Source organism: Pteropus medius, unplaced genomic scaffold, assembly GCF_902729225.1.
Source record: "Pteropus medius unplaced genomic scaffold, Ma_sr-lr_union100, whole genome shotgun sequence".
NCBI classification, from domain to species: Eukaryota; Metazoa; Chordata; class Mammalia; order Chiroptera; family Pteropodidae; genus Pteropus; species Pteropus medius.
In genome coordinates this window covers 7906302-7920478 of record NW_024340699.1, presented here as the reverse complement: position 1 = coordinate 7920478, position 14177 = coordinate 7906302, and the positions used below count along the sequence as shown (strand labels likewise).

General features: G+C 49.4%; 1 protein-coding gene across 1 annotated transcript in view; it reads right to left on the bottom strand.

The window, feature by feature from the left end:
- Positions 1 to 2941: 2941 nt before the first annotated feature.
- Positions 2942 to 14177, bottom strand: part of TENM2 (teneurin transmembrane protein 2) — a 1175329-nt gene continuing 1164093 nt past the window's right edge. The window contains exons 32-33 of the mRNA XM_039877364.1: positions 5669 to 5799; positions 2942 to 4055 (exon numbers count right to left, since the gene is read on the bottom strand). Of these exons, the coding sequence (XP_039733298.1) occupies positions 3294 to 4055; positions 5669 to 5799 (893 nt within the window). The 3' untranslated portion in view covers positions 2942 to 3293. The remainder of the gene's footprint in view (positions 4056 to 5668; positions 5800 to 14177) is intronic.

Here is a 14177-nt window from a genome sequence, read left to right as displayed (position 1 = left end):
CCAGGAAGATTATATGGGAAAGGCTGCCACCTGGTGGCCAAATGCAAAACCACCATTTACTAGGAGGACAGGATGGCTTGGGAAGGGAGGCTTGGGGAAAGGTGAAGTCAGTCTCCGGGGTGAGACCCCAGCGGGAGCAGCCTTGCTTTGAAAGGGCTGCCTCCCAGGCAGAGTGCCAGTTCTGGGCATCGGAGGGAGGGTTTGGGCTGCCCGGCTGCCTCAGGATGGAAGGTGGGGCTTGTGTGTGGGCATGGTGGATCAGAAGCTTCCTGGAAAGCCCTGACTCAGGCCCATCAGAGGACCCCTGAAGGTAAGCCTCGGTTAGACTTCTCCTTGACCCTTCTCCTGAGGTGTTGGTCCTTTCTCCTGGGTGGGTCGGGGAGGGGAGAAGTGATGTTGGAGAAAGACCCCAGATCCTGCCCTCAGCGTTCCACTCTGTATTGACAGGCCCCAACTCCGAGGGAGTTGCAGGGCCTCGTTCTCCCTTCCCAAATCTAACCCTGTGTGAGGAAATTTCCGTCTGTCCCCATGGCCCACCTCCGTTCAGGCCCCGCCCTGGGCTGTCGTGTTTAGGCTGTGGTGGTCCCCCAGGCTCTGCTCTTTCTGCCCCTTCTCTTTCTACTTTGCTAACTGAAGGATTTCCTAATCAGAGTTCTGTCCACTCAGTTTACTTCCATTTTCTCCTCTATAGTCCAAAGCACTGGTCCTTTTTGGTACCGAGGACCGGTGTTCTTATGAGAATCTAATGCCTGATGATCTGAGGTGGAGCTGAAGTGGTGATGCTGGCCCTGGGGAGGGGCTGCAGATACAGATGAAGCTTCACTCTCTCGTCAGCCACTTACCTCCTGCTGTGCTGCCCGGTTGCCAACAGGCCATGGACTGGTACTGGTCCGCAGCCCGGAGGTTGGGGACCCCTGGTCCAAAGTACCTTTATCTCAGGTCAATGGCCACCAGCTTCTTTTTCTCGCACATACAACCACATCAGCAACCCTACTTGTTCTTCACACTGCATCCAGAGCACTTGTTTATGAAATTATAACTGACTCCCTCTTGTTTTCCATTTAAAAACTGCAGTCTTAATTTAAATTTTTAGGCTTCCAATCAAGATGGCGGAATAGGTAAATGCTGTGCTTGCCTCCTCTCATGACCACATCAACATTACAACTACAGAACAAGCATCATTGAGAATCACCTGAAGTCTAGCTGAATGGAAGTCCTATAACTAAGGACATAGAGAAAAAGCCACGATGAGACTGGTAGGAAGACATGGAATGGGCTGGTCCCATACCCACCTGTGGTGGTTAAAAATTGGGAGGGATATCTCAGCTGTTGAGGTCCGCCTGAGAAGCAAGGGGTCCCAGACACATACCAGGTTCCCCAGTCCAGGGTTCCAGTGCTGAGGAGAGAAGTCCCTACAACTTCTGGCTGTCGTAACAGCAGAGGTTGTGGCTCAATGAGACAGAGGGTGCGGCTCTTAAAGGGCCTGTGCACGAACTTACCACTGACGGATTCACTCGCTCTGCGCTCCAGCACTGGCGAGGCAGCTTGAAAGGCGCCAGGGACACACGGGGAGGAACTGAAAAGTCTTGGCTTCAGGGCGAGGGCTGGAGGAGCAGCTTTCCCTCAAACAAAAGTGCTGGCAGAGGGCATTGCTCCCCACCCGGCTTGCGGACCAGGCGCTGCCATATCTGAGTCTCCCACCGCAGTTAATGCTGGTTGCCCCGCCCAAGGTTGGCTTGTGTGGGCCCCGCACGTTGGGAGGGGCGGGGTCTCAGGGAAGCGCCTGGGCGGGCAGCGAGTGTTAGCTAGTTGGGGAACACTGAGATACCTCCAGCAAGATCTCCTCTGAAAGTTCAAAATGCCAGCTCAGCCGTGTGTCGTGGCAGTAGCTTTTACCATTTCCTCACCCCAAAGCATTTCCACAGAAGGCCAGTGTCCACAGGAGTTTTAGAGACTTTATTTATGTATAAACCATTTAAACACTTTGCCATAAATTATCTTTGCCTGTCCCTAGTCTTTGCTTAGCAGCAAATTAAAATTAATATAAAAACTCGATGAACAATTCATACATGTATATTACAAAAAATTTCCTGTACCAAAGTTCTTATTAGACATTTTTTTTTGTTTTTTTTTTTTAAACTTTTTTTTGATGTTTTTGTAGGTTTTCTTTTTTTCATTTTTTAAATTTTCTCTCCTCGCGGTGACTGTCATGTGATTGTCTCAGTTTCTGGACCAAACAAACACACTAATAATTTTAAATCTGAAACAGTGATTGTGCCTTGAGGCTATGTATGTACAGGGTGATCTGAAGTGGTGCCCGTTAGCAAAAGAGTGTCACGATGCCACACCTCTACTGCAACTGATACCCACAAACTACGGAATCTAAACAGACTACACCCTGTAACTGCGTATTACTGTCCACAATGGAATCTTCAAAGACAAAAGAGTATGAAATTTATCTGTAGTGATTATAGCCACCATTTTGAATTAAATTTTACACTCTGCGCTCAAATAAATCAGCTCGGGCCAGACTAAGTTGGGACCCGGGAGTTAAGTGCTCAACGGTATTATTTCACTTTGACTTTTGATGAATTTCCTTTTTGTTTTTCCCCTCGTGTTTTTATTATTATTATTTTTTCTTTAAAAAGTTTTCCAGTGCTCACTCTTTCACTTGTATCCCCCCTCCCCAGTCGCTACACACAAATCACCCCCAAAGTTGTGTTTTAAATGCACCTGTATTTAAACGAAAACGTCTGTAGTATTTGTCCAACAAGCAGTCTGGACGGTTTTGCTCAGCCGGCCTGGTGCTGCTGGCCTCACGGATGTCTCTGTGTCGCTCACGCGTGAGTGAGTGAGGTAATAGGACGCGAGGCCTTCTCGTCTTCATGTCTGTGTTTTTCTGTCGGTGTGTTTGTTTTGCTTTTTGTGTTCTGTGGGTTTTTTGTTTGTTGTTGTTCTCTTGTTCCTTTTGGACATTTGGCGTCTCTTTTCTGTGTAGACCCAGAACAAGTGGGTCATATTTTAGGGGAACTTGGAACATTTTGTGTGTTTGTTCATTCATTCGTTTGTTTTGTTTTTCCTCGGAATTTTCAGCCAGGCTTTAGTCTACTTCAGGATGTGGGACTTCTCGCTTGGACAGTAGCATTTGAACTCAAAAAATGTGAGCTTCCTTGCCACTGATACCAAAGCGGCCCGGCCTCAGTGCCCCTGGTAGGTCTTCATCTCCTTAGGAGAGGAGATAACAGTTACTCCTGCTGAGCCATCCAGACAAGGAATGGCAGCCGATTATTTTGTTACCTCTTTCCCATCTCATTCTGTCTTAAAAACTGGATGTTGCTGCTACTGTCTGCAAGCTCGGGGTATTGCTCTACGGGAAGCACGTAATACCCCTCATAACCCTGCACACGCCCCGTGCTCAGGAGCTGCTGCTTCTCGCCCTCAGTCCACAGGCGGCTCCCTTCTCTCCCGTCCCTGGCTTTCTGCTGCTCCTTGGCCCAGGCGGTCCCCAGGGCCCTCTGTCTCGCCTGGTCCAGGACGCGGGCCTTCTCTTCGTCCAGGGTGTCGGGGGTGAGGCCGTAGCGGATGCTGAGCAGCAGCGTGTTGTACTGGAATTCAATGTTGGTGAACCTTCGAGTCCTGCCGTTAACCAGCAGCGTGGGCTGCGACACGGTCACATTCACCCCACTCTCCAGCACCTTGCGGCCAATGGTGGTGCCTAGCGTGCCCAGGTCGCCGTCGGCTGAGCCGATCTTCACAAAGTAGTGGGTGTCTTTGCCCTCGATGCTGTAGTGCATCTTGTCCAGGTAGTAGGCATTGTTCAGCACGGATGCCACCTTGCGGCTGTCCTCACTGGCGATGCTGGACATGCCAGTGGTCACCCGCCCCTCTTTGATGGCAAACATGATGCCTTTGCCAATGATGGGCGTGGTGGTGGCAAACCAGTGGCCTGCTTTCTCTCGGATGTTGGCATGGAGCTTTTTAGAAATGACCTGTCCTTCCAGAGCCATGAAGGCCTGGTTGTGCCTCTCTGTTGTCTGCTGCACACCTGTAATGAGCTGTGGGCATGAGAAAACACAGAAAGCTGAGACAATGGGCTGGGCAGCTGTTTGCTTGGGCTGGGAAGCTTGTTAAAAAAGGGTTGGAAAGAAAAAAGCTTGCAGTCCCTGTAAGATGTAAGAACTAGTCTTGTGTCCCTAATTATATGAGCTAATGTAGGCCTACCCTTTAGAATTAGGACAGGCCAGAAGTTCCCAGTAACGGTGTGGCTTGTCCACTTGTAACTGTGCCACTGACTAAAAGATGGTGTGGAGGTTCGCCACCTTGCTGGCACCCACCCCCAGGCCTGCTCACTCCCGTCTCTCCATTATAGGAAAGAGTCACTCTGCAACTCTGATGGTTTGGCAGCTGCCCTGCATACTTTAGACCCAGGAATATCTTGACCTGAAGGGCAGGGTGTTTGTTTGAGCAGCTGTGAACCCTGCTGCTGTGACCTAGATTTCTTTGAGGCCAATGCCTTGGATATTTATTAACTTCCTTGGGTTAAGACCTTGCTACTCAAAGTATGGCTAGAAGCAGAGGTGTCACCGGGAGCCACCCTGGTAGGAAAGCAGACTCTCAGACCTCAGTCGGACCTACTGAGGCAGGAGCTGCATCTTAACAAGACACCCCAGGTGATCTGTGTGCTGTTACTGTTTGAGGAGCGCCGGGCTAGGAGATTCTGGCTTCGTGGGCCAGAGGGATTATCCCTGCACTCTGAGTCATTTGCTTTGGATTTTAGCCCTGGTTCTGCAGAGGGAGGAAATCACCATTATCGCCTTGGCCTTGAGTTCTCCACTCACAAATTACAACTTGTCTCAATTGGTGGTTGGGGGACAGGCTGGGATAATGGAAGAGGCTGTGTTTGGGAGGTAATGACACTTAGATAAATGAGAGAAATGACGGCTATTCAGCCACTGAGTGGTCCCTGAGGGGCAGAGCTGAGAGAACGCAGTTGTTAATTAGCCAGCCGCCCCTCCTTGGCTCTCTCTAGTCACACAGCCTGGACAGTTATTCAGAGCAGCTGAGACCTTTCAGACTTCGCACCGGTTCTGCAGCAAGGGTTATCCGAATACTGGCGCCCACCTTTCCCATCCAGTTGTGGCAGAGGTCTCAGCTGTACCCAAATTGAAAATGATCACTCTTTGGTCGTCACTGAAAGACCCAAGCACCACTTATGTTCTGAAAACTCCATCTACATACATTTGGGGCATGAAACGCTGAGGTTTTATGTGGGGCATAAAAATGTTCTTTAATGGGACAGAAACTGCAAGCCATACTTTTATTATGCCCCATAAAAGCCAAAAGGGTTATGATATTATAGGCAGTGCAGATGGCAGGTTGCTGCTAGATTTCTCTGTGCGCTTGTTAATCAAGGAGTGACTCAATGGCATACACCGAACACATAATGACACCACAATTAAGGTCATAACTGAGGTTTGGAAGAGATATGTGCTTCGCCAGACAGGTGACAGCAGTGACATTCACTTTCTTGGGAAGTCACAATGTTTCATGCACCTTTTATACCCAGCTCCAATGTTTTCCTCCCCTGCTGACATAGCCTTGGCTCCCATGTGGTTCTGTGTGCAGAAGGGAAGGATCATTCACATTCACGGCAAGAACCTCCGCTTACCTGTCCGTTCTCACTCGCTTGACTCTCCGACAGTTCATAGGGAGGAGGCACGAAATACATTTTGGCTCTTGGGAACCCAGGGATTATGTTGCTAAGCTGAAATCCGAACATCACAAGCCAGCTTTTCACATCTACGGTGGAAACAAAAAATAAAGAGTTCTGAAGTCATCGTGGATGGAAAGCAATAGAGGATCTTGGAGAGAGAACGAAGTAAGATGGGTGGTCGGGTGCGGAGTCCAACAGGGGAGGGAGGCAAGGGCTTGTGAAGGTCTCCCGGTCCGGACCCAAAGCTTCTTCACGTGGACTGTAGGAAGGAGATGTCCTTCCAGACTCGGTCAGTTGATAAATCCCCATGTGGTGACTTAGAGGGCCAGCGCTGGAGCCAGGTAGATGGAGTTTCAAATGCCCTCACTGTGTGAACTTGGACACGCTCCCGCCCCTCTCTGAGCTTCGGGGTCCTCAGATGTGAATTGGGACAATTTATGTGCCAATCTCGTTAGACTGTTGTGAGGACTGAAGGAGAAAACCCATGTAAAGGGCTTGTCACAGTGTCTGGCACATGGATTGCTCAATATGTATGAACTCCTTCATTTGGCAAGTATTTAAGGGAGCGTCTATCACAGGCCAGCGAATGTGCCGAGAAGCTAGAGATACAGTGATCAACTAGATGGGTGAGTGATGGTTATCAATGCTGTGTCGGACGTCTGGGCGGGGGTGCTATGCCGAGGGAGCTCATCATGGAAAGGAGGTTCTAGGAGCGTACGGAGGGCAGAGATTTCTGGCTCCAGAGATTTCTGGCACCTTTTTTATCAGGTGACTACTCTTTAAGAAGAGACCAAAAACGAGCTCTGCATGCTCAAAGTAAGACCATCCTTCCCGTGCCAGGGGTCCTGCCATCCACTGAGTGGTCCAGGCTCTCCCAGTAAGACTATCCCCCAGAGCACCCTGCCTCCCTCCACATTGATCGACAGAGGGTCACGAAGGTCCAGTCCTCACAACACTCACAGCCTCACCCATGCCATCGGCCCAGAGTCCAGCTGGACTCACCTCCTCAGGCTCCTTTTCCGTGTTTATAACAGGCACCCAACGTCACGCCTCACATCCCTCTTCCACTGCTTCCCAACTCCCGAGACACTTCCAGCAGGGCCTCTGGAATTCACACCCATCACCAGCACGACCCCCACGTTATCGACCTCTCCGTGGTTCCTTTCCCTCCGTGGCTCTAACTGGAACCATCTCTCCCCCATGGACACTGGTTTCCTGGCTGCTTCTCCTACACTCACTGGACCCGGGGGCTCCTTTTGCTGCAGTCATTGCTGATCCCAGGGCCGCGCACCTGCACTTCTTGATGCTTTTCTGCTCCACTGTGATCCTCTGCACCTCCGTTCCTGAATTCATTCTTAGAGACTTCATGATACAAGCCGTCCATCCTTTCAACACCTTGGCCTCTTAGTTCCTTTGAGGACTCTCCCTCACTCACTCTCATGCTCATCTTTAGCACCTTGTCACCACCAATTATTTTACTGCTCCCCCATTATCTCAGCTTCATGCACTTTGCCCTCTGACCACCCCCGGGACTCTTTCTAGCTCACGTCTTCCTGTAACCTGACACGCGTATTCTTTGATCCGCTTTCTCAATCCCTCCTAAACTTCTTTCCCCCGTGCCTCAACACGTAGGTCCCTCTCTCTCTTATTTTTTTTTTACCAGGCACACATTTCATGGCCACTCATTAGACTTATTCCCCTATGTATAGTCTAAGATCCTCTGCCCCCTTCTCACTTTGCCACAGTTTTGATGAAATCAGTTTTGGTTACATTCAAGTCTTTGCCTTTTCCACGTTTGTACCTGCGTAGTCGAATGTGGCTGGAGGAATGAATGTAACCGTGTCTAGTTTCCCTTTAAATTTCTGACCTGAACCCCAATTGTCCTTCCTGCTGCCTGGCCATCTGAGTACATTCCCTTCGTCCACTCCGCCATTCCCCCGTTCTCCTGTGTGATTGTACGTCCTTTCATCTCTCTTAGACCCTCCGATGCCAGCCCTCCCTTCCTCACTCTAGCAGCCGACCTTGCTTCCTATTTTGAGAAGTGCAGCCAGAGAGGGAGTTCCCTAAGCTCTCATCCCACTTACCGTCTTACCAGCGTCTGTGCCCACAGCGCCCACCTTGCTCCTGCAGCTAAGTTGACCCTCCACTTTTGCACTAGGTCGTACCCTGTCTTGCCCACTCTAGGACGTCACTCCAGCGGTTCTCTCTCCCTCCCCCGTAGCATCCATCTACTCCCTCTCCCAACGGATCAACCCCGTCAGCACACGCACATGCTACTAAATGCCCGCTTTAAAAAAATTCCTCATTTCTACTTCTCCCTTTAGCCACCACCCATTTCTCATCTCTCTTTACAAAAACTTCTCAAACTTAAAATAATTCTCTATACTCACTGTCTCCCCTTCTCCTCCGCTCCTTCTCCTATGAATCAGGCTTGCGCCGACTACACGACACCAACTCTCGTCAAGGTCACGAATGCCCTGCATGCTGCTAAGCCCAACGTTAACCTGGGCCCTCACCTTATTTGACCTTTCAGAGACATCTGACAATGTGAACGTTCCTGTCTTTATTTTCTGTTCTTGGCTTTCGGGACAATACACTCTCGTTTATCCTTCTACCTTTGTAGCCACTCCTTGTCCCTTTTTGGTTCCTTCCCCTCCCTCTGATCTTTCAATATTGGGGTACCCTAGACTCAGTCCGAAACTTCTCCATTCTATCTACTCACGAACATGGTGATCTCATCCAGCCTCAGTTTCCTTAGTATGATCTCCATGCTGATGCTGACTCCAAAATTTATCTCTCCATCCTGGACCTCGCCTCGAACTCCAAGCTAGGATGCCTAATTATGTTTCGAGTTTACATCCAAAGCTGAGCTCCTGATCTTCCTCCCCAGATCTGTCCCACCCACAGTCTTTTCCATCTTCCCAGCTACCACCCTGGACCCCTTTTTCTCCTTGACTCCCATCTGGACTCCCACATGTAATCCATTGACGAATCTTTCGCTTTTTAAAATTGAGGTAAAATTCACATAAAATTCATCATTTTAACCATGTTAAAGTCCACAGTTCAGTGGCTTCTAGTACATTCACAATGCTGTGCAACCATTGTTACTAATTCCAGAACATTTTCATCACCCCAAAAAGAACCTCATACCTATTAGCAGTCATTCCACATTCTCCTCTCTCTGCCTCTGACAGTCACCAAAGTGCTTTCTATCTATGGATTTTCCTGTTCTGGGCATTTCATATAAATGAAATCATACAATATGTGGCCTCTTGTGTTGGCTTCTTTTACTCGGCATTACTTTTTACGTTATGGCTGAATAATATTCCATTGTTTGGATATACCATATTTTGCTTATCCATTCATCAGTTAATAGATATTTGGATTGTTTATGCTTTTTTTTTTTTACTGTTATAAAAAATTTTTCTATGAACATTTGTGTACAAATTTTTCTTGAAAGCCTGTTTTCAGTTCTCTTGAGCATGTACTTAGGTGTGGAATTGCTGGCTCATATGGCTGAACCCTTTACTTTTATAATAGATCCAGAACCTGTGTCTAGTCCTCACCATTTCTACCACCTCGACCCTGGCCCATCACCTCCTGCCTGGACTCCTAACTGGCCTCCCTGCTTCCACCTCTGCATCTCACATACCTTATCGGCACAGCAGCCAGAGAGGCCTTTCAACATGGAGCGGACCACGCTGTCCCCCTGCTCAGAATACCCCAGGGACACCCCTCCGTTTCTCTTAATGAAAAAAGCCAACGTCCTCCCGATGGTCTGTAAGGCCCCTCAGCTGTTTTCTCTCTGACCTCGTCTTCTCCCCCCGCCCCCTCGCCTGCTCAGCTCCAGCCTCTGTGTCATTTCTCGATCATGCCAGGTGCATACTCACCTTCACACTGGCACGCACCTCTGCCCGGAGTGCACGTCCCTGAAAGCATCTTCCGGTTCTCTCACCTCCCTCGAGTCTTGCTCAGATGCTGCCTCTCCAGTACAGACAACCCCAACCACCACGTTTACAACCTGCCTGCACCCCATTCCCGCCCCAGCAATCCCAAGTCTCTTTGCTTGGCTCATCCCCTCAATCCCCCTTAGTAATCACATTCTAACATGATGTATCATTTGTATGTTTATTATATTTATTGCTTATTGTCAGAATGTAAACTCCACCAGCTCAGGGAGTTAAAAAATCTGTTTTAGTCACAGATGTACCCCTAGGCCCTACAACAATGCCTGGCACAATATAGGGGCTCAATCAGTACCTGTGAAATGAATGAATGAATGAGCACTGAACATTTGTGGCAAAAGCTACCCTGACTGGTATAAGTGTGACTGAGGAACTATCTGTACCTGCCTGGGAACTCGCTTCTGAAGGGGCCAGGTAAGGTATAATTGCCTTCTGCCCTGGGGCTGTCGTGAGGGAGCTCATGCTGGCTCTGCTACTAAACCTCTAATGAGAAGGAACCTGGGATCCTCAGTGGATCCATTGGCCTTGGGCTCAGACGAGTTCCTTGAAGGAGCTGGCAAATACATGTATCAGAGACAGCCCATTTAAGAGTCACCTAAGAATATAAGTTTGAAAGTGTCAGCATCAAGCAGAGAGGGGCCTGGTTTTAGTCCAGCGACAGTCGCATAATGACCAAGTAGCTGTTCTGTGCGAGGTAGGTGCTGTAGAGCGTGGATTTTCCGACTTTGGATATCCGTGTTCACTCATCACAACTGTTTTGCCATATCCAAGTATCACCTGTACTGGTATTTACTTCCCGATTTCTGAAAAATACATTTGCCTTTTCCACTGAAGTCGATCCATTTTTAAAGAGAAACTTCATCACTACCATAAATGGGAAAGCAGACTCACTTGATGCAAACAGAAAATAACTGTAAAATTAAAACAAAGAAAACAAAGCAGTGCAATTAAATTGAGCATGATTTTGTTACCAGCTACTGAGGGAGTCTCGGATCTGCTCTCTCTTAAAAAGGGAGATTAGAAGTGTTAATGAGGTGTTAAATACATCCCAGTATCCAGTGGAGACTTTCTCCTCCTCCACTGATTTGGAAGAATAAAAAGAGGACTGAAAAAAGATGAACTTCCCCATCTGTGTCTCCATGTTATTTGATACCTCATCTGCCGCCACATGAAATCACCCTGCCCTTTCCCAGGGAGATGCGATATATGCAGGGGATCCCCAGGAAGGCAAGAGAGGTCTTTGTCCTCAGAAGGTTCTCCCCATCCTGGTTTCTTCCCTGCAAGGACCCCTCCCTAGCACGCGGGAGGTAATTCCCTGTCACTGCCTTTGAGACAGGGAATTTTAATGGTCATTCCCATGAACAAAATAGCTCATATCATCTACCTTTTTAAAAGTTTCTGACATAGCTTGGTTCCGGAGGCTAAACCTATTCTGAAATGTTTATTCAAGTTGCTGGTCTCCATCCATTCTGCAGAAGGCACATCTGGCATGGCGCAAACACCCCTCCTTTTGAAGTAACTGGTGTCATCTGGCGACAGGCTCCCTAAACGGTCTGTTGAGAGGGAGCCTTTGAGGCAGGCGCTGGCGACGTGGCCCTCCCCAGAGCTCATTACTCCCCTCTACTCAGGTTCCCCAGGGTATGCGATTATGAAGCATGTTCTCTCCCCGAAAATGCTGTCAGCACAGCAGCTTGGGTGTTACGTGTAGACAAGAGAAGAGGCTGATGGGAGCGGGAGGCTCCTGTGTAGGGAAATTCAGCTCTACAAAGTCCGACTCTAAGCTCGTGTGTGCCTGGGGTGGTACGTCCAGAGACCCGCCCAGGACAAGGGGTGGGAAGAAATTCCAAGTCATTGTGGGTGACATCTAGAAGGTTCGCTAGACTCAAAATTCGTCCCGGGTTCCAGGTTTGCCAAAGCTATGTCGCTCAGAGCAGAGTTTGGATCTGTTTCAGGGTGGGGCTGGAGACCCGGACCCCCCAAACATCCCCCAGAAAATTACACGAAGAGGGTATCTCCACCCATCCCGTACAAACTCCATGTCTGAGTCCACTGCTGCTTGAACATAGAAAACACATCCCTACCATTTATTAGCCTTCGTGCTGTGCCAGGTGCTTGACACCTCATGAATCTCATGGGGCAAATGCTATTGGTGTCATCATTTTGCTGATGGAGAAACGAAGGCTCGGAGAGGTTAAGATGTTGGTTCACGTCATGCAGCAAGTGGTCGGCCAAACCAGAAACGGGGATGTGCTCAGGTTCTGTCATCATAAGGAACTGGCCTGAGGCCAGGCCAGGCTTGGGGCTGGGCTCTGGTCCCAGTTTCTCCAGGACGGGGGCGCCTAACATTGGGAGGGGGAGGGGGTCTATCTCCCAGTCTGTCTTCTTGCTGTTACCTTTTTATCGCAGATGTATCAACCATCAATGCATTACCTCAAAAAATAACTGTTGCAAAGAATATTGCTTTGGAATCACTTCTCACCCTCCTTCCCCACTCCTGGCAGCCACACCTCCGCTCTAGCCCAGGGGTCGTGGGCTCCTAACGGGCACGCTGCCCACTCTGTCCCTTGTGCCAGCAGCGTCCCTGGGAGGCAACAGGGCCACCTTTGGCCTCGGGAGCCGCCGCGTGCACCCAGAGCCGCCTCCATGCCGCGCGGGTTCTCTGGAGCAGCAGACAGAGAGGGCTCGGCTCTGCATTCCTCCTGACTACATCTTAATTACTTCTTCAGCTTAAACTGTAAGCGGCAAGTTCAGCCACTCTCCTTGGTTCCTAAGTGGCAAATTAAGATGCGTTTAGATGGGGTTTATGGATGAGCCAACGTGTGAATGGTGGGGAGTGAGGGGTGTTCTCTGCTGGGTTCGCCCCTCCGGGGCTCGTCCTACCTTGAGTGGCAATAGACGTGGGCTCGTGCTGTTCTCTCTCCCCGCGGTCCTCCCGGGCCCCCCTTATCCAGCTCTGACTAGACCTCAGGCCTAGACCCGTGCCTTCTCCAACACTATCTTTTATGTCAGACTCTTTCTAATGGTTTCTGGATTCACATTTGTTGGACTTAGTTCGACTTGATTTAATTCCCATTTATTGAGTCTCCACAAAGCACTGGAATGAGGAAAGCCATCTTGCCATTCGGAAATCTCTAAAAAAATTTTTTTTCCTTTTCAGAAGAACCAGGAAAGTAGCTGAGGGGGCCAGTGAGGTCGACTGTGCTCTGAATGATGTCGTTTGGGCCTTGGCAGCTGTGGTCATCTGCGCAGCTCACTTGGAGGGCTTTTTAACATTTGCCTCCACCCATGCCCCTCTCAGGGCCCCCGGTGCCCAGCAGGGCTTTGGGAGGCATGCTCTGGGTGGTGTGAGGTTCTCTTCCTGTGGCTGAGATAGACGTGATTTGCCTCCCGGCTCACACGGCTTCCTCTGCCTGGAACCTGCTTCCTCTCCCTCCCCCACTTCACAAAGGCCCCTGCTCAAATGCCACCTCCTCAGAAAGGCCTCTGTGAACACCCTACGTGAAGGAGACACTGCCTGCCACTCTCTGGCTAACCTTTATCCTATTTTATCTCCAGGGCACTTACTATCTGAAACTATATGCACATATGTGTGTGTTTTCCTGAGACGTCCTTTACTTCGAAACTGGAGGAGAAAAGCCATGCTAAGCCTCAGGGAAGGGGGCATGGGCATGCATCCCAATGAGGTATTGGGGGAGAACAGGAGGGTACAATTTGGCCATAGCTCCTGGGCTCAAGAAGTACCAGCTACTTCAATTGTAGAGGGACGCTGGGCTCCACCTCAAAGGGTCTGAACTTGTCAATGAGGCATGGCACGGCCACATGTTGATCTTTAAGGTTGTCTATTTCTTTCTGTAGCATAGGACATCAAGGGCGGCACTGTGTTCCAGGTAGCTGCTGCTTCCTTTCCTGTCTTGGGGATGGACAAGTGACCCCTTGTCACCTGAGGATAGGGGCCCTTCAGGCTTGATGTCTCCCTGGCCTATGGCCATGAGCTATGAGTTTCCTGGAACTCGAGGGGCTTTGGACTTGGGGTCACCATGTTGTTCCTGTATGATGCATAGGCAGGTGAGATGACCTCGACTTCCTTTCTGTAAGCTGGTCTCTTTGGATCTCTTTGGATCTCTCTCTCTCTCTCTTTTGCTTATTTCCCTGAGGGACTTTATCTTGTTCTCCACTGCATCTCTAGTACTTAGAATACATTAGATGCTATGAAAATATTTGTCGAAGGGGTGAATGGATGGATGCAGGTGGCTGGATAGGGACCTGCATTTCATCAATTTCTCACTTACGGAGGAAGTAGATAATTTGCCTTCCTTGGCCTCTCTAACCAAACCCCTCTCAAAGCTTCCTGTGTCCTTCTGACTTTTGCTCATAATTTTTCTTCAGCCTTGATCCTATTTCTGCCAACCAAGGTCCCCTTCATCAGGTCCAGTTTGACATGGGGGTCCTTCTGTCCTACACTAAAATTTTCAAATCTCAAATAATCTACACACACACAC